At 34.8% G+C, this 21,966-nt stretch overlaps 1 protein-coding gene across 3 annotated transcripts in view; it reads right to left on the bottom strand.

Annotated features, from left to right (window-relative positions):
* CSMD3 (CUB and Sushi multiple domains 3) overlaps positions 1-21,966 on the bottom strand; it is a 1,252,643-nt gene that overhangs the window by 380,576 nt on the left and 850,101 nt on the right. For all 3 annotated transcript variants that reach the window (XM_049632997.1, XM_049632998.1, XM_049632999.1), the window contains 3 exons: positions 20,550-20,666; positions 14,044-14,259; positions 12,182-12,370 (listed from right to left, as the gene is read on the bottom strand). In XM_049632997.1, coding sequence (XP_049488954.1) covers positions 12,182-12,370; positions 14,044-14,259; positions 20,550-20,666 — 522 coding nt within the window. The remainder of the gene's footprint in view (positions 1-12,181; positions 12,371-14,043; positions 14,260-20,549; positions 20,667-21,966) is intronic.

Below are 21,966 nucleotides of genomic sequence, written 5' to 3'. Positions count from 1 at the left end.
TTGAAGGGCAATATTTAAAATCTGCAAAAAAAATCCAAAAGCCCGAAGTTCATTTTTCTCTGTTTTCTCAGTAATTCACCTTGACATTTTTTAATGATTGCCAAGCCACTGTTTATTTAAATAAGTACACTCTTTCAAACCTGACTTATACGTCCCTTCTTAATTCTGGATTTAACTTATGATGCTTATTTTATAACATTATATTATTTCCATGGCAACTGTCTTGGTGTAATAAACAAAGGAAGATGACTTCAGCTGCTTTGTCCTGTGAAGGAGCTGGATTTGAGATCGGAAAGCTTGAGCTGAAGAGAAAACAGCTAAACAACAGAAATAATGGTGAAACGATGACATTTATTTTACTGCACACCCTTGATGAGGGGGTGAATGCATTTACTATGCAAAATAATCACAGTCTTACTCTCCTGGACTCACGCTAAACCTACCCCAATTAGTGCCACTGAACTTAAGGCTGATTGGTTCTTTAGTACAATGCACTGCTCTTAATTGATAGCCCTGGTCTGTTCCAATGTTCTTTTGTCTGTTTTCAAAGCTCTACGTACATCTGAACATATCTTAGCTAAGTACATTACCAGACGACAAATAATAAAACCATTTATTAGGAATCAACCTCTGTACTAATGGCATGCATAGTTTTTGCTATTATTTTCATTAGGAGGTTGAAATGGGGAGAAGAAATTTATACACCATATACGCAAAATGAATAGACATGATGACTTTATAAAAACATAGAATTAGAAGTAATTTTAAAATCTATTTGCCTAATGTGACAATGACCTTTCCTCCCAGTTTCAAAAGGCTTTTAGGTACTGTTGGTCTATTGCAACTTCAATTAAATCCTACCCTCTCCTGAGACATGGCATCAAAATCTAATTCAGTTACAAGTAGCAATAACATTTAATTATCTCCTCCAGTTATCTACACTGCCAAATGATAGTATTTCCTGAGAGCCACAGATGTCACTGTTGTAAGCAAGAACCGGTTTGGGGACACGTACAGAATATGATCACACTGGCTTACTTAATGCTTTTATTCTTTACGGTTCATATTTACATATAGCAAAAAATCTGCTCCCAATCTAACCTGCTTCACATGAAATATCGTTTGGATATACTCCTCCGGAAAATTACTTCACCTCCCTGTGCCTCGGGATCTTCATTGAAACCCCATAAGACCATGCTAGGCATATGGTAAACACACAGCAAATATTAGCTTTTATTATTATGTCAGGTAAAATATTTCTTATCTGGCACTGATATGAACCATAGGCCAGTCACCTTAGAATTAAGTAAAAATATATTAGGCTAAAAACTAAAATTAGTTTGTCTTATAACAAAGTTGATGAATTTCGTACTTTTGGGTTAATATTAGCATTTATTTTTCTTTAACACACTCTTCAGAGCTCTAACCATATCCCTTTTTTTAAAAATCATACGTCCTATTATGTCTAGGTTAAATTTATTAGATACAGACGATGGAAGAATATGCTTGACGTATTTCTTAACTTGGGCACATTCTCCAGAAAATGAGGAGATCACTTAGAGGTTGCACAGAAAGCAAGTTCCCCTGGTACTTTGGTGATTCTTGCTGGTATGAGACCCTCAATTTTGCAACTGCCTTACGGACATGTCCCTAGAATTTAGGTCCAGTAAATACTTCACTTTTTGCCCCTCTTCTGTAACTCATCTTTCTCTAAAGAAGTCTGTGTGTCCTCTATTTAAAACCAAAACTAACTTATCTTCTAATTTTCTAATTAGCAGGCAGATTTTGGCTTACAAATATATAGTCAGAGCATGAGGACATATAAGGGAAATAAAGTGTTTTTAGGAGTCTGATATTTTAAGTCCTCATAAAATTAAAAAAAAAAAAAAGTCCAAAGAATTTGAGACTCTAATAACATAGAAGATCATTTCAATGCGAGTCACCAATATGGATAGGTCATAGTCTACTTTGGTTTAGTTGGTCCATGATGATCATGTAGTGTATTAACTTTATACTCTCTTACAATATTTTTAAAGATTCTTTCTAGGCTTATTTGAGAGAGAGAGACAGAGAGTGTGTAGGAATGGGGCAGAGAGAATTCTAAGCAGGCTCCACGCTGTCAGGGCAGGGCCTGCCGCAGGGCTCAAGCTCACAAACCCTGAGATAATGACCTGAGCTGAGATCAAAAGTTGGACGCTTAACCAACTGAGGCACTCAGACACCCCAACTTTATACTCTCTTATAAATTTTGTTTAATGTTTATTTATTTTTGAGAGAGAGAGAGATTGAGGCAGAGAGAGAGAGAGAGAGAGAGAGAGAGAGAGAAGAGACAGAATCTGAAGCAGCTCCAGGCTCTGAACTGTCAGCACAGAGCCTGACACGGGGCTCGAACTCATGAACCACAAGATCATGACCTGAGCCAAAATCAGACACCCAACCAACTGAGCCACCCAGGCACCCCTCCACTCTCTTACAAAGAATGAATGAGCACCTGTAGTATGTCCGTTTATGGTAGACACACAGAGGTACAAAGATAACTAAGATACAGACTCCATCTTTAAGGGGCTCACAGTCATGAGATGAAACGGTATGCATTCACTTGCCGAACTCAGTATAATCGAGTAAGCTTAGATGCGTATCTGCTAACAAGCCAGTTAGATTAAAAAAGGCTCTCTGTAAATCTATTTGTTTATAAATCCCAAATGAATTATAAAAGTTTAAGTTCACAGTCCTCTATGCAGCTCTGTCAAACAGGACATGTGCATTGCTTCTTTTCGTTCTTGTGGATACTGAGTTTTTCTAACAGGTACATTTTTCTTTCTCTCTTTTCATTTTGTTGAAAATAATTGCCAGTTATTCCTTTCTTGAGCTCTGAATTTCACTACATATCGCGGAAGGATTTATTACATGTACACGTAAAAGACTCAACAGGTCCTCACCATTTTCAATTTTTATAAATTTATCTTTTTTGTTTCTATCATAATTATAAGCTTTCCCTTAGTAGTCTTTTTGGGCGTCATCATTGTTGGTCGGTTAGTTGATTTACTTATTAAACTTGAGAGGTTGTGTGTTAATATCTGCACAGCAAATGAATTATAGACTAGGAAGCAGTGTGATGGTCCAGGCTGAAATGGCAATTAGAGTCCCTTATTTGTGTTAGGCTGAATACAGTACCTCTGAAGTAGAGCTTTGTTCATATAAATTAAAGTTAGTGAGTTTAAAATGCAAAAAAATAAAGGAGCTTTGGCCATAATATATTCATTTCTTTATCAACTCAACAAATTTACTGAAAGCTTTCTATATGCTAAACACTGCTGTAGATAAAAAGGTAATTCAATACAGCATTATGAAACCTAGGAAGGGGAAATACAAAAATAAAGCTCACGAAACCTGTAGTAAGGACATCTCACACATACTTTGAAGGTCAGGAAGGCTTCATATCAGGATGGATAAATAAAGTATGCCTGAAGAACAAATTGGTTAGGCCAAATTATGGAATGAGGACGCGAGTAAGAGGATAACATTCAGAATTAATTTTAGGGGCAATGGAGAACAGTGGAGGTGGAGGACAGTAGAAGAATTTTAAATGAGAGAGTGACATCATCGAATTTGTATCATAGGAAGTTCATTCTACATCTACTATTTGGGGAAGAGAGAAAAGAATGGAGACTAGAGTCTGTTACAATAATACAGGTAAGTAATGATAGACAATGGTGTCTTGATCTATGGTAGGATGATAGGAATGGAAGTTCAATAGATTAAAAAGCAAAGCCTTCTCCAGCTACTAAAGAACACTTTCAGTGCTTTCTCACTATACCTTTGCATGCACCGTCTTAGAGGTAAATTATTTATTTGCTTGTGCCAATACAGGTGAAAGTTTGATCATTTGCATGCATTAGAACCTCAACATGTTCTTAACATCTTAACGTATAGAAACTGCTTGGCATGTTTGGTAATGGCCTGTAGCATTGTGTGGCTGTATTCCAGAATGCATACGGAAGAATGACTCTAGAAGACACTAAGGCCCACCCAAGAAAGGACTTAAGGGATTTCAACCTTTTCCAAAAGGCAATGGGAAATCAGTGATTTATGTAGGGAACAGATCTGATCTGATCTTTCTTATTTTTTTAATGTTTTTATTTATTTTTGAGACAGAGAGAGACAGAGCGTGAGCAGGGGAGAGGCAGAGAGAGAGGGAGACACAGAATCCGAAGCAGGCTCCAGGCTCTGAGCTGTCAGCACAGAGCCCGACATGGGGCTCGAACTCACAGACTGTGAGATCATGACCTGAGCTGAAGTCGGACGCTCAACTGACTGAGCCACCCAGGCGCCCCTATAATCTGATCTAAGGATAACTGGTGAGAACAGACTTTAGGGTGAACTTCCAATAATACCCATCTCCTGGCATTTATTTATGTCTTAGTGCAATCCTTCCCCTTGAGTTGAATGGGACCTGTAACTTGCTTCTCATTACTCCTGTGACTATATTTCATTATATAAAACTGAATCTTGCTAGTGACTCACTACAGGGACTCTCCCTGTTAGCTTGATGAAGGAAGTGGTCACATTGGAGAAGTCCACATGGCAAGGAACTGTAGACAGCCTCTAGGAACTGAGCAAAGAACTGAATTTCTCAGTCCTTTAACTACAAGGAACCGATTACATCCAGCAACATTGTGCGCTTGGAAAAGAATCCTGAACCTCGGGTCGGAACTCAGTCAACACCTTGGTTGGAGATTGTAAGACGCAAAGAAGAGGACCCAGTTCAGCTGTGCGAAGACTCCCCACCCACAGAAACCATGAGAAAGTACATGTGTTGTTTTAAGCTCCTAAATTTCTGCTAATTTGTTACTTGTCAATAAAAACAAATATAACTAACAGGGTTACTGAAGATAAATTAGATGAAATTTGGAAACAGAAAATCCAATTAGAAGAGATAATACGATGGGATTATATATATAATTGCTATGATGTGAGCATTGGAATCAGAAAGAGCTCATTTTAAGCTCTTTATAAAGTTAGGCAATTAATCTAGCTACTTTATAAAGTGGGAAAATAATATTCTCTCAAATGGTTTTTACAAGGAATATGTAAAAGAAAAAACTATATATAGTCTAACACAATGCCTAGCACACATTCTAACTGTGCTATTATGTTATTCTTTACGAGGACCAATGAATGAGAGCTGGTCTGGAATAATGAGAGCGAAAACAGAAATGGCGGTAAGTTTGAGCAACAGCTTTACGTGGTAGGTCTTAGTGATGATTCCAATATGGATTGAGAGAAAGAGAGGGGGGTGGTGAAAGATGACACAATTTCTAGCTTGGATGCCTGGCTGAGAATGATGCCATAACTGAAATAAAGAGTGCAGAAGGAAGAACTGATTTGGCTGAGGAGATAATGAGTTCTGTTTGGCATGTGAAGTCAATGTGCCCGTGGGAGGACATCCATATGGAGAGGTCCAGTGTACAGCTGGGAATGCAGACTTGGTACTCAGATCTGGGTATATAGGAGGTCTTGGAGATAGTTTTATGTTATCCACAAATTACATCAGTGTTCACACACACACACACACACACACACACACGCCCCATCCTAATCTTTCTGGAGAAACATGAGACATCTTTTCTTTTAGAAATAAGTAAATTACGTGCTAGTTTAATAAGCAGAACCCATAATTAAAAAAATAGAGAATAGGAAAAGATTTTTTTTTCATTTCCTTAGAGATGAATGATGAGTAGTAAATTCCCAAATGCAAGAGGGATATTTAAGTTGACTCAGCTTGGCCCGTCTGTTGCAGAGGTTAGCAAACTATGGCCCTAGGGCCACATCCAGCTTACCGCCTGCTTTTGTAAGTAAATTTCTATTAGAACACAGGCACACCTATTCATTTATATATTGTCTATTGCTGCTTTTAGGACACGCAGGCAAAATTTAGTTGTTGTGACCACAAGCTGTAAAGCCCAATATATTTTCTACCTGGTACTTTACAGAAAAAATGTTTGCTCACCCCTGGTCTGCTCCATTAAAAAAAAAAAAAAAGGTAGTATTCCAAAAGAGTATATCAGTACATAATACTAAAGAAATGCCATCTGGAATATCATAGCACTGGTCTAAAAAGTTCAAGACTTGGTTTCTGGCATAATCTTCCACTCATTACTTATAATTTTTTCAGGTACCATTTTCTCAGCTGTTAAATATCAATAATACCTCCTTGACTTGCTTTGTAAGGTCACAAGCAAGTAACTCAAAAACAAACAAACAAACCAAAGTGTAAAGCAATGAACAAGTATAAGTCAATGTTACGTATTTTTACATTGTCAAGAAATCAATGCACCCAGTCATAATTATACCAGAAAATATAAATATACATTTGGGTATATAATTTACCAAGAAACTTTCTATCTAATATTTTCTGCTATCTTTACCAGAAATATTTGGGTTGAGTAGAACTCATATTGGTACCATTCTTTGTCGAAGAGAGAAGCATAGAAAATTAAGGCATTTGCTTAAAGTCAGTCAGCTAATTAATAGTAGCATCTGAAAGCCAGGGAGGTCTCTTAATACTAGTTTGCTTTCTACATGGCTATATATCTACAGCACTGGCTAACTTGAGTGATTATACATAGGCTTCTTTTAGAGAGAGACAGAGAGCAGAGAGCATCTGCAAATGGGGGAGAGGGGCAGAGGGAGGGGGAGAGAACTCAAAGCAGGCTCCATACTTAGCACAGAGTCCGACGTGGGGCTCCATCCCACAACCCCGGAAACATGACCTGAGCTGAAATCAAAAGTCAGATGCTCAACTGACTGAGCCACCCAAACTTCCCTAATTTTTAGAATTTTTTTAACGTTAAAATAGTTCTAGATTTACAGAGATGTTACAGTGATAATAAAGTTCCCATATATGCTGTACACTGTTTCCACTGTTAACATTCATTTTTAAACTAAATAACAAATAACAAGAATATATGATCTAAAAAGTCAGAAAAGTGAGAAAAATGAGTAGATATGTAATACAGAGTTATCATTTTTCTCATTTGACATATGATTAAAGAAAGATGTTGTTACTTGTCCAAGGTCAAATAAAAAAAATCAATGACACGTAAAATTAGAAATAGAAGTAGATGTGTTAAATGGGGGGACTGTGAGGATGAATGAATTAATGTTTTTAAAATGATTTCAAAATGCGTGGGCTTCTTAAAATGTGTGGACTCCTGCTTAAAGACAAGTCATTACTAACACTGAACTTGCTAATCTACTTTCCAAAACAATCTGTTCTTTCATTAACTCCTTGTTTATTTGCAACATGACCTGGCATGATTTCTGGTATATTTGGAGGCTGAATAAGAATATGCAAGTTTTTTCTTGATTTAGAAAGATGATAATGGAAATTCCAGTGTTCTTTGTCATGTGAACTTTAGAAAAGGAAATCTGGTACTCATTTCTTGACCAGAAACAGGGCAGTGTTTCTTATTTCAAAGTAATAAATTCTCTTAATACTTTTTATTTTTACTTTTTTGCTTTTGGACATTTTGTTGCCACTTAAAAAGATGGCCAGATTACCCTTTTCAATAGAGACACGGTTCTCCAGGATAATCACTTAAATATAAAATATGTTCACTGAAATATCATTTTACCTGCTGATTATTTTTATCTCTTCCAAAATGTAAACGTAGTTATGGGTATACTTTTTTTTTTAAGATAAAAATTTCATCTTGATCTTTCAATAGGAAATAAGATTGTATGTGTGAAATACCTAGCTTCTGATAGCACATTAAACTTTTTCATCTCCTTTTCTTCTCTTTTCTCTCCTGCTGGTTCATAAAAATCAAGAGTTGCAGGTGCAAGAAGAACAAACAGGTTGGTTGACCAAGGGTCATGTGTTGAAGTGTTAGGTTACTTACATGTCTGTTATTGCTTACAGCTATATGCTGTCTTGCACCATAGATGTGATTCTCCACATTTTACATCTGAGAAAACTTGGCAGGAAAGAGATCTGAACAGCTTCCCAAAGGTCACACAGCTTAGGAAAGGCTGGAGTGTAAATATTAACTATGTGCTGGTAATGGGGACCACTTCTTAGGGAGAAAAATCCCTGCTTCTGCACTTTAATGCTCTCAATTTCTATGAAGATTCTTCTCTTGCCTCTACAAATTCCCCTGCACGTAAGTAATCCCTGATAAATGGGTCGTGGTCAAAGAAGCTTCCTCTGATTAAAATAGAAGACAACGTAACGAGTTCTCCAAAGCCACGTATCCACTATAATTAAGAGCAGATTTCCTCCCAACTTTATTGAAACCTCCAGTCAAAGACAGCAGTGTGCTACTCTGAACTGAGTGCAAGCCTGGGACTCAGAACATTCTGACAGCCATGGCTCGGACTGTAAGTTTGTGTTTTTTATACACATTGTATCTTCATAATAAAACAGGTACATTAAATCTACTTTCACGGCATTGATGGATTTTTGGAATGAGACGCTACATGATATAATCCTTTATAGATTGTGAAGACCATATTATGGTGTTATTATATTTTAGTGGTTACAATATCACCTTAAAACATAAATACAGAGGTTACTCAGAAAAACTAGTTAAGTGAAAATGTTATTTATTACTTGTCTAACATCCACAACTAAGGTAATTTTTACTAAACCCTACCAATAGAAACTGAAAGACACCAAGCAATTAATACACTAAACAAAGAATCAAAATTAAACATATACCAAGTTTCTGTAATTAGTTTTGAATATCAGTTGCTTTACTGTCCAAAAAGTCAGACCCCTTCTTACATAACTTATATAAGAAATATATATATATATATATATATATACATATATATATAAATCATTTTAGTAAATGTTAGTATTAGCTTTCCATTTGATGTAACATTTGAAACCTTATCTATGGTTTGTTCTGGGAATGTATCCATCATTTGCAACCTTGTGCCAGGGAAAGACCATTTAGATTCCAAAAAACTGAAACAGAAGCAAAGTTTTGGAATACAATCTATTTATAATTTGGCCACTATCTATAACATAGGCTTTCTATGAGGTTGATAATGCTAAGGACTAAACAATAGTTTTTAAGCAAGTATGGACTAGAGAATTGGCATAAGAGATAAAATGAAAAGTACAAAAAATCTAAAAAGAAACAAAAACTGTCCAAATAAATGAGAATTGGTAAAATTGGGTCTGTTCATATGAATACTTACAAATAATTTGCATTTTATGTGACGAAAGACTGTGAACTTTGAAAAGATAACAAAATACGAAATATATACATATGCATACATGGAACCAGAAATACAAAAAGGAACACATTTCTTTTAAAGCACAGGCAGAGTAGTGAAGAAAAGTTAAAAGAAAACTGGAGAAGTAAAGTTTTTAAAAGTCATTTAATTTGAAGGAATATTTCTCCCCATCTTGTAACTTAAATGTATACCTACAGTGGAATTTGTTAAAGTCAATAGGCTTAACTGTAAATTTCAATAAGCTTAAAAGCAAGCACAGCTTATTTGAAAGTGGGGGGAAAATTCCCATGGCAATAATTTGCTTTCTAAATTTGTCCACAGGTTGATTTTATTCATCCTTCCCATTAAAGATTTAGGCGCAAATAAACCTAGTCTCAAAGAAATACTTTAATAAAACAAAAACTAACTTAAAGTTATTTTTTTGCAAAGTCAGATTTTCATAACTCCATTTATTAAAGTTTATTGTAAATATGAACTAAACCTTAAAAATATACACACAAACAATGTCTTAACCTGTGTAACAGCCTGCCTGGTATGTATTTGATACTTTGAGAGAAAATATTAACTCTGCCTTAGAGTCCTTAAGGAGTCCTTCAAGATTCACCTTTGCCTGGACCCTTTTGAGATAAAACCACCTAGTGAGAAAAAGCTGGATTTTAGAATATGAAAAACTTCATACAAATCCTTACATCTGCCACTTACGAACTTGAGGATCTTGGGCAAGTTATTTAAAATCTCTAAGGCTAAGATTACTCTGATGAAAAATGGCGGTGAGAGGGAGGATAATAATAGCAGGATTTGAGTAAGGATTAAATGAGATAACTATATATGAAAGAGCCTAATAGACCCACATAAATGTTAGCGTTTTATAAAATGGGATTTCTTCCCTACTATAATCGGTTTTATAAACTAGACTGATAGGCTGGATAGATAGCAGAGTATACTCAATACAGTAAGTGTTATAATAACATCTAAATTCTGAATCCTTCCTATTTTCCCGGGATTATATTAGGTGTCTGACTGGCATGGCTAATCTCTTAATCCTCATAACTAACTCATAACAATGAACTAGGTACCACAGTTGCAACCATTTTACAGATGAAAAAAAAAAATGAAGTTTAGAGGAGTGAATTAACCCAGAAGAAATCTTTTACCTTTTATAAAAAAAAAAAAGAATTAATCCAATATCAAATGACCGCCATCTAAACCCACACACTCAATAGACCTCACTTGAACTATTCCCAAGGTTCTCATTAAGTGCCCTTTGAAAATATGCACATCAGCCAAAAAATTAAAATGGGGGAAATTCAGGTAAAGAGGGGAATTCCAAATCTGGCAATAGCAGGAAAAAAAAAAAATAACAACAAAACAAACGAAACCAGAAAGATTGCATGGTACATAGCTTTCTGAAAAGATTCTCTGAGAATGTGCTCATCGCCTCCCAACTTCAAGCCTCTGTGGTTGTTTGTGCTATTTCTATAAAAGCCTAGGATTTAAAAAATTTTTTCATCTGTTATATATCATCTTGTCCGTTATATAACCCACAGAGGCTGTGAAAACAATCTCATCACTATAAAAGCCTTCAGACCCACATTAACCTGGAAGATCATATTTTTCTTACTCGATTTGGGGACCCACAGGAACTCCCACATTTCGTGTACTCGATAATATATTGAGTAACTCATAGAGGGCATCTTGTTCATTCTCTTTTTCATCTTTGGGGTGTTTTGCTTGCATAGAAAAGACAAGGTCTTGAACCATAGATCAAAACTCTAACACTTTGCCTGAAGTGGTAGCATATTCTAACTTATACCGATCTGCGACCCACAATTACATTTACAATTAAAGTAAATTCAAATTAAATGCTTTTGAGAGTTTTAAAAGCTTTATAAAATAATTATAAAATGACCATTTGTATCTAGTTCTGTCATCAAAGCAAATACTGACAACTAGAGAATGGCTAATGACCCGAAGAAATTTTTGCCTCCTTCTTTCCTACTTTAAATAGGAAATGACTTAAGTCTTAATCAAAAGTCCTTCAGGGGCGCCCAGGTGGCTCAGTTTGTTAAGCATCCAACTTCAGCTCAGGTCATGATCTCACGGTTTGTGGGTTCCAGCCCCTCATTGGGCTCTGCGCTGACAGCTCAGAGCCTGGAGCCTTTTCTGGATTCTGTCTCTGTCTCTCTCTGCCCCTCCCCCACCCATGCTGTGTCTCTGTCTCAAAAATAAACAAAACATTAAAAAAAAAGAAGTCCCTCATTTTACCTATGGAAAAATCTTTTTTTTTCTTTTCATCAGTTAAAATATTAATTTTCAAAGGTTGGTGTGGGTGGTGGCTCCAAACTGCAATACCGTAACTATTGTTATGCTTTATTTCACAATATAAAATGAATTGCCAGGTTAATTCATTGATCATAATAGAGTAATTATATAGATTGTACATATTGAGTCAATACATGCCTTGATAGCCCTCAAATTATCTATTATTTATTTGCCATATTTTCTTTCACGATCATCTTTCATGAATGTGAATCCTAAATTACAAAATATCACCACAACTTCAGTTGTAAGCCATGGGAAATCATCTCTCAATAGAATATAAGAATGAAATGTTCTGTAAGTTCTCAAAATACGATTCTCTTTCTCTCATCTATCCTCTTCTATCAGCTATCTATCAATCATCTATTTATATATCTATTGATTCCTTTTCCCCTTCATCTGAAAACAAATTTAGAAGCATGGTCGCTTAAATGGAGCAGTTGAGAAGTTAACTGAGGTACACCAGATTGCCAAGTGGAAAAACAAATAGAAATAACCGATATGAAATAAATGAAGAAATTCAGCAGATCATAAAAGAACAAAGGGTGTATAACCATGCAACTCCATGGACAGTGACTCACATACAAGCAAATGAAAGCAGCTGACCACGTACCCACACACCTTGGCAGAGGTGCACTCCACACCCGTCGGCCACCACCAAGACAGATGATCTCTGACGTCCCTTCCAGGCGGTAACCTGATGAGCATGAGAAGGTCAAAGTGTCACCAACCCCAAAGCTGAACCCGATTCGGTTACCATATTGAGGAATTCCAGGATCTTCACAAGGTTCGAGGTTATATTCTGTAAATTAGATGGAGAGAAGGACGAAGAAAATGATAGTATTCACTTTTAAGGATATATCGCTGTTGTTTGCAAACTGGATGCTCCCGGGCTTAGTCAGACATTTAATAAGTGAAGCATGCTAATGACACACATACTTTTCTTCTTTTGTGAAAGATCTAATAGCTTAATAAATACTTTTATGTGTGAAATTCAATATAAATGAGAAAATGTCACCTTCCGAGTGATAAATTGAAAATGTAGCTATTTATCTCCTATTCTTTTCTCTGCGTTAGAAACATTTCCATTTCACTGATTTTGACTTATAATAATAGCATAAGAGATGCATATTTTCAAACACAAAATAACATTTTGGATGAGATCATTTGCACTTTTGAAATGCATTTTACTTAATGGTTTTAATCTAAATGACAAAGGCTCTTCGCCTCTCCTCTACAAAGAGTTCTATTAATCCATATTCTGAAAAACACAGGGCTTCAAAAGGCAATGGTTTATGTAAGACTGAAATGCCCACATGCTGAAAATTGTTACATTATAGATTTATATAAAACAATTTCTGCCAGCAATGAATGAACATCATGAAAATGAACAGCTGAACACTCTTCAAGGTATAACAGAGTAGAGTTGATTAAACAACAATATTATAATTTATATACCATTCTAAGAAGAAGTAGCTTATCTAAAAATATTCCCAGGGTATGCACTTACCTTGTAATTTCAATGGAGAACAAAAGGGATTATTCCATGTTGATGTATTATTCTATTGTTTTAAAAATGTATTTGGATATACTTTTAACATTCTAGGTTAAAATTGATTATGCTCATATACTATTCATTACAGAATACCTTAATTATTTTAGAAGTATTTCCATGCAAATACTAGAGTAAGAACTGAAAACAAGGTTAGCATTTGTGTGATTTTATGTATATACATTATATAATAAATATATATAATTATAATATTACAATTTTAATTTTAGCAAGTGGACATAAGATTTACTTATTAATATCTCTGTATTCAGAAATAACTACTTGCCTCATTATTCCATTCACTAGAAAGTGGAACTCTAACTGATACAAAACTTTTTATTCACTTTGGTTGTACAAATTTTTTTCCTGGATTCCAAATTATAATGTTGTCTCTAGATGAGGTTATTCTAGAATAGAGGGATAACCACATTAATTTTTTCTAGATCATCTGTTTCCAAATCATTAAATTGAGTTTACCTTAATCTTGGCCTGTAAACCATGCCTTTTCTAAGACACATAAAAAATAGAATATCACTGGTTTAATTCATATTCATTTGAGTCTAACTAAAATATATATTTGGATTTCCATTTTAAGTTCACTAAGCATTTTAGCTACTTTTGCCCTCTGTTACAATTTTGTAGGAATGCAAGTTAAAGAAATGTAATTAATCTACTTAGAGTTTCTAGCAATTCATTCATTTATTTATTTAGCTTTTGTTTAAAGGTTCTCTTAAATGTACTACTATAGACAATCTTCAAAGTATTTCAAACTTCCCTTCAAATTTATTGATAGAGATTTGTTTCCCCCTGCTCCATCTTGTCTGTCATTTTTCCCTCTCTGTCTTGCCATACCTAAATTATGCGCATACTTTAAAAAAACTGACTTTGTTACAAAAGCTTTTTTAATTGGTCTATTTTCTTACCAGAGAATGTAATATTGAATCCTTCATATGATATTGAAAAATCTGAAATGAAGCGCAATTGAGCTCTGAAATTTCCATAGAGACCAGCATTGATTGTTGAAGGAAGTTCTGAACCAGTAAGGCGTGCCAGTGGTTGGGTAAAACTACCATTCTCTGTGATCAGTAAATAGTCGTGATGGTCTTCCAAATGGAAGGTGTGAAAATTGAACTGCACACCTATTAAGAAACAGGAAAATTAGACTCACAAAGTATATCGGTAAAACACAGGAAGTTACCAAACTAACTAAAACCAGGACTTGCCTTGTAATTAAATTCTCTGAAAATGAAAAGCACTGCTATAAAATATTCCAAGTGTATCATCTAATAAAATCTTTTTTTTTTCCTTTTAGCTTTCTTATAAGACATGTAGTGAGTCATGTTTTGGAAACTGCTTGGAAATAAAATTTAAAAATCAATGCCTGAAAAGAAATCACCTGAGTTTTCTGAAAATATCAAGGAAAATTCATATGCTTTATTGATATAGAAGTGCAGCTTCCTGGCAAATACTTTACATGTCTCCTTCAATTCCTTCTGCAATCTCCTCAAACAACACAAAAACAGTGCTTACTGATACAACACACAACTTCCGAAGATGCTTAACTCTAGAAGACAAATATATAGCAGGCATAGGGAGAAACTGTTGAATGAATATAATGACTATTTTTCACACACTTCAACCTGTGTGTATAACATACTGAAAATTACACATATAATTGTTCAGATCCCTGAAATTCACAAACTAAACTCATTTGTTGCAAATACAACTAGATCAATAGACACAACATTACCACCAGCAGAGCCTCTTTGGTGAAACTTTTCTATCACTTCACTTTGCCAAAAGTAACCACTCACTCAACTTCTAGTAGCATAGGCTAATTTTGCTGCCTTATATAAATGTTTTGTAGTTTATATAATGGATTCATATAACATATACTCTTCTGGGTCTGAGTTTTACTCAACATGAGGTATGTGAGATCCATCTCTATTTTTGCATGTGGTTGTGAGTTATTTATTTTCAGTCATATATAGTATAGCATTTAATTTTGTGAAGACACCATATTCATTTATCTGTTCAACATTTGATGGTCATTTAGGTACTTTGTGTTTTAGCATGAATGCAGATGGTGTTGTGAATATTCAAGTATGTCTTCTGAAGAAGATCTGTTTCTGTTGGGGACATAGCTAGGAGTGGAAATAAATACTGGGTCATGCCCCATTACTGGGTCATCAACAGTAGTTCTAATAGATACTGCTTTAAAAAGTGGCTGTGTCAATTTACATTTCCATTGCCAAATCTGGTTGCTTTGTATCTTTGTCAATAGTTCATTTTTTTCTCATTCGTTCCATTCTGATGAGTATGGTGTGGCATTGCCTTGTGGTCTTACGTGAGTTTTCAATGATATTGTCTAAAATAGATGTTAAAGACTGTCAGTTATACACACACCCACACAAAACCCTCCTATTGTGGGGTAAGGTACTATGTGAAATAAAGGATGACTACTACATTCATCTTTCCCTTGAAGTATTTTTTTTTAAGTTAACCAAAAAAAAAAAATCATTAAAATATGTATTAAAAAATCCCAAAACCCAGAGTATGATAAGTAACATTCTTTAATATTATTCATTGACACTGTAGCTCAAAATGCTGAATATGCTTCCACTCTTCATTGCTTTAAAAAAAAAAGGATATAAAATGAGACCAAATACACCGAAAACATAAGCAATTATAAGACAAGGTTATTATTGTATAATGGGCCAGTGATTTGGATTTGGAAAAGATTTGAAATATACAACAATATTATTTTTCAAACTCTTTTTAAATATGTAAGTTGTTTTTTTTCCTCTCCACAATGAGCAGGAATCTAAGAGCCCTCATAGAAGGAGTCCAGAAATTGAGTCAGTCGTTGAAATGTTCTTCAGTATAAAAGTGGTAATTGGCCCTAGCTAGATGCAAATAAAAATGTTGCGTGTAGGTATGGCAAGGAGACAATGCTTTGCCATCTAGAGTAATTGTTATCTATATTTATAAAACAACATAAAAGTTGAAATTTAGATAAGTCAATTTGACATTTACTATGGAATAAAACTAAGAAAAACTAGAGAATAGGAAAGTAGATGGACAAATGACAAGAAAAATGTTTTTTTGCACATAACATATATTTTTAGAAAAATGTATTTACTCTCATGTGCACTAAGTTAATATGTGGGAAAATTAAACATTTTGTTAGATGACGGTATTAAGAAGCCCATTGTTGAGTGTAACCTTGCCTTTCTAAGACTTACTTTTTTCATTTGTAAAATGGTGTTCTAGGGTTGACTTTAAGTGTAAATGAGCCAATATATGGGGATGGCTTGACACAGTGCTTTGCACAGAAGAAGGGCTCAGCAGATGTTAGCTATTGTTATTATTCAACATGAGAGCTGATTGTTGTTTTTTTTTTTTTTTGTCACTCCATCCTAGCCAGCCACTTTATAAAAGGAAACTTCTATTTGTCAGATTATGATTTAAACAATAAAATCTATTTTTATTACTTCACAACAAGGTAAGACCTTCAAAATTCTGCTAAAGGTCAATGAATCCAAGTAAGAAAATGGTACTGAGAGACTCCTATACCATAGGCATTACCGAATATAAAGATTTAGAAGACCGTGAATAACTCCTAGTCTATCTGAGGGAAAGTTCAAACATTCTGCTAAGTACTATAAAGGTGATTAATATAAGTCAGGACAGGAGGATAGAAACAGAAGTAACCCACTTGTCAGAAGGGTCAGCAGAGGCTTCCGAAGGCAAGGAATCTCAGAAATGAGCAGAATTTTGTAGAGGAGCAGCTCAAGGATAGATATTACAGGAAGAAGGGGCAGATAGGTAAGGACACACAATCTTAATAGAGCAGTGGGTATTTGAGGAGTAGTGAGGACAAGCCAGTGGTTTCAACATCATAGTATCTTCTCAGAAAAGTGATCATTAAAGAAGGTTTATGAAGGCAATTACTGTTACAAACATAATGGGAAAGATTTGGGCTTAAAATCAAAATATCATGAATATCTAAATTTCAGTTATAGTTATGTCACCAACCATGACATTGACGGTGTCATTTAGACTCATGTGTGTCTTTTTTCTGATCCTTAAGTTTTTAAGATTGGATTAGACTGTGCTTTATCTAGTGACAAATCTACCTTTAAAAGCTCAAGGTTTTTTTGTTTTGTTTTGTTTTGAATATAGTCCTCCACCATCCCCACCTCAGATCTCTAGTGGACTAGAACACGTAATTAATGTTTGTTTATTTATTTATTTATTTATTTATTTATTTATTTATTTGAGAGAGAGAGAGAGAGACAGACAGACAGACAGAATGCGAGCAGGGGAGGGACAGAAAGAGGGGAACACAGAATGTGAAGCAGGCTCCAGGCTCCGAGCTGTCAGCACAGAGCCCAACGTGGGGCTCGAACCCATGAGCCGTGAGATCACGACCTGAGCTGAAGTTGGAGGCTTAACCAACTAAGTCACCCAGGCGCCCCTAGAACACATAATTAGCATCTTGATTTCTGAAATATGTCTAAGGAAAATCTCTTATGGTATCATTGTAAATAAGGAGCAATATAGGCTGGATGATACTATGGTTAACTGAATTTGAAACAACTGTTTGTATTTGAACACCTTGACTTAGTGTTAAGTGGTGAAGGGGTTACTGATGGTATGTTTGAAGTATCTTATATCTTAAATATTTAGATACTTAGATCTGTTCTAGTCAAGATTGTATAAACCCCTAAAGTCCTGATGATCATGATTATTTAAGAAAATTCTAGCAATAGATATAAATATAAATAAAATGTAAGTTGTTTCAAAACGATCTCACAAAAACTCTGGATAAAGACTAATATGATAAAATATAAGTGGGGTAAACATAAAAGCCTCAACTGCCCTCCACTAGGGCTATTGAATCGGGATAAAGGTTAAGGAGTCATTTCAAGGTTAAGCAAATGGAAGAGATATAAGCAAACCAAACAAAAACAAACAAACAAAAAACAGGATTATGGGGAGTGGTGATGAAGACATATAAATGACAATGAAATATATAAATATAGGTAGGGAGGTAATGTGCTTTCAGAAAAAAGAGCACTTGATGTGGAGTCATAGGATGTATATTCAAGTTCTTTGTCCAACATTCACAGGCACCTTGGCTTTGAGTGTATAATAAATAACCTAGTCTAGTGAGTTCAGATTCTTGTCTATAAAATACAAATAACACCTACATGACTTCACAAGGTGTTTGCAAGATTCTACTGATCCTTGATAAAATCAATTCTTAAAAAAAGGGCTTGCACTGAAGATCGAAAAAAAAATCAACTGTACAAATACACAATTTTAGGATTTGGGCTTTAAATGAGTATTATGATGTAACAGCAAAAAATTAACAAAAACATGGATGGGCTTCATTAATGGAAAACATTTCTGGAGTTAAATAATGCCATATTGTGTTTTCTTCTGGAAAAACACATTTTGGAAGGATGTTGATATCTCTGGATATCAATAAACTGGAAGACATCCAGAGAATGGTGATTAGAATGGCAATGGCAATGAAAATATCTTGTGATAAAAAATTGAAGGAAGTGAGGTCTGGGAAGAAGACCCTGGGATAAAGGTTTTCTTGATCATGATCGCATGATCATGGGGGCAGCAGACATGAAAACATCATGGGCACAGTCAAGTGACTTGGTGTGTTGCAGAGTTAGGGTGGAGAAAGGATGAGGTTGTTGTTTGGGTTGATTTGTCTAACTCCAGAGGGCAGAACAGGGATAACAGTTGCAGAATAATTTTCAAACATTTAGAATTGTACAAAAATTGAGCAAATTTTCCCAAGAAAGAAGTTTCCTGTCGACACAAGTGTCAATATCAGGCCAGTTCATCATCTTTCTGGAACACTATGGAAAGTGGTATACTAGGTGACAGGTTACACTGTATTACCTTGACAATTCTTCCCAACTTTAAGAGATTATCCTTCATATAACTTTGGTTACCCTTTGGAGTAGTTGTACTTCTAACAAATTTTGTTGGCTCTTAAAGGAAAGCATCTAAATCTGCATTTCTTGCCATGTAAATACAGATTTAATTAACACTTGCAACCTGTGAAGACGCAAAACCTTAAGTGTTAATTAAACCTCTATTTACATAGCAAGCAGTATGTAGCCTTCCATTTTCTTGTATAATACAAGGAAGCTTATTTTAAACTCCATTAATCCACTGCACACTGGAATAATAGGATGCTCTGGTTAACTTCCAGCAAAGAGTCTCGTATTATGGAGAACAACAAAAACCACAGTTTACAAAGTCTTCTACTTCGTTCCTGCTGTTCAGTACCAGAATACTCATTTTAACTTTTTTTCTCAATAATTTTTAATTTCATTATAATAATAATTCCAATATAATCCTCACCCGCAATAAAATGATGTATAATTTTAATAAAGGCAAACTTCATTTGTGAAAACACAGTGAATTCAAATGTATTAAACATAAGCTTTAATTTTAAAAATTGTAATAGCATCTTTCCATTGCTGAGATTGTTTTTTTAAGATTTTCTATAGTAAAATCAGTAAGTACAGAATAATAGTAAAAATCAATAGGAACAATTTAACAACAGAGCTAAAAGGAAAACTACTTCTCCAAAGCAGTTTTTAAAATGAACAAATGTACCCTTTTTTAAAAGATTAGCACATAGAGATCTTTAGGGAAATAATCTTAATCCATTTTTGTTTTGATATATTAGGATCGCTGTTTTCCCACTAAGGTGTTGCCTTAATTACTTCTGCAAGCTTAGAAGTTTGGTTGTATTGCCTGAATGAACCATATTTAGTTCTACAGAACCTTTCATTTATTTGTTCAAAAGACATTTATTAACAACGATCATACGAACAGTGCAGTTTTAGACTCCCATTCAGTTATGTGAGATATATCTGCAGTTCTAACAGAAAAATGATATACAAGTATTTCTGGAATGGTTGTAAATTCATATGACGAATATAATTATCATAAACAATCATAAACATGTTAAAAACAATGTATATAAAGATGTCATGTTTGCTTTACAATTGGCTCAGCTCTTCAGATCATCTTCCTATTGCCTTTGGAACTTTTGAAATCAACCTCTTAATACCGTGAGAGAGACAAAAGCCATCATGTCGGAGATTTTGTTGACATGAAAATTCCCAATAACATTAGTTTAATATACCAAAAGAAAATAAATATCTCTTACATTACCCTTCTGGTAAAAACATAAGTGTATTTAATACTATGGAAAAGTAAATATAATCCTCTGCTCCGGTTACTCAGATTGAATTTTGTGTTAGCATATTTTAGTACTGATCTGTTTTTGCTCATGCAAAATGACATTGTAAAGGACAATGAAATAAAAATAGATGCAATGAGAATTCAGAAGATAGTCCAATTATCATTGCATGAGGCAAATTACCTTTTCCATGAGTTACATCAACAGTCCACGTACAATTCAGAGAATTTGGATAAAATTCCGGGTAACCAGGTGATAATATTGTTCCACTAGGCCCTCTAACATCTCCTCCACATAATGCTGAAAATACAAAGAAATACAGTCATATGATCAGTCATAGTTAGAGAGGCAGAGGCTGAACAAATCTCTCCTCGCTTGAAATAGAATGAATCTGATTTTCTTTGCTTAAGCTACTTCTCGGTAATAACAGGAGTGTGTAAAAAACCTCTTCCAATGCTAGGAAATAGTTTCATCCACACAGCCCTGGAGAAGAAATAGGTATGTAATAGCCTCTGGGAATTAGCCTCAAGATAAAGTAGCTCATCTTCCCCCATTTGAATTTGAAGTACATACTTATCTTATACATTTCTAATTACAAGTAACATTTGCATAAATTGGTCATAAATTAAACATGAGTAATTAATTGTTTAGCAGCCCCTCTTTTATTAAGCTTTAAGAAAATGAATTGTTAATTATGCAAAATCATTTATTTTAGATTCCTAAAGGGGTATGTGTCATTCTTCATATAATTCTTTTTAAAACAATGAGCAAAGCTGCAGAAATTTTGAAGGCTGCTTCTGCACTTCTGCCTTTCTCCAGGAAGTGTCATGAAGAAACTGGAACTTTTGAGAAGCTATAGCTTTTAAGCAAATACTTTAAGGTATTAAAAATAAATACATGTTTATGAGCTAAGGTCCAATAAATTAAAATGTGATTCATTTTTTTAGAACAAATTGTAGTTTAGGATGCCTTCTACCACATTCAACAACCATCAGTGGTTATGGTATACCAGATAGTTTTATCAGTATTAAAAATTCCAGGTGGAGATGCCAGCTCTCCTGGACGTGGCAAAGGAAATAGGGGCTGTGAATGCAACATATGGCCTTGTCTGCTCTGATCCTTCTTTAACTTCCCTGGAACACAAAAAGGGGAGTTTGGCCTTATGGTTTTCCATGATTTCCTCCAAGTAATGATGCTCAGAAGAGTTGAGGCAATGTTGGCTACTATTCTACACTGACCTGACTAGAAATAAGTTGTCTGCAATTCCTATAAGTGTTTAAGCATGCAGGCTTCAATATAGGGGTGTGTGTGTGTGTGTGTGTGTGTGTGTACACACACATATATATATAATCATTTACATATGTATACAAACTAATATCCATTTCTACTTCTCCTTTATTATTTCTTTTACTCCACCCAGGAGTAAACGAAGATCTTTTCAAGTGCCTCTCTTGAAGTTGTCCTATAGATTGCCTCCCTGAAACCAAAATAAACCCATGCTTTCAATTCCATTTATTATCAATACATTGCAATAATATGCACAGTTTGCTACCTTAGGCTCCTGTTTAGAGCCTGCATAGGACTTCATTGGCAACTATTA

This window comes from Panthera uncia, chromosome F2 (assembly GCF_023721935.1).
Source record: "Panthera uncia isolate 11264 chromosome F2, Puncia_PCG_1.0, whole genome shotgun sequence".
Taxonomy (NCBI): Eukaryota; Metazoa; Chordata; class Mammalia; order Carnivora; family Felidae; genus Panthera; species Panthera uncia.
Note: the sequence above shows the minus strand (reverse complement) of the source record. Positions and strands in the feature narration are given on the sequence as shown.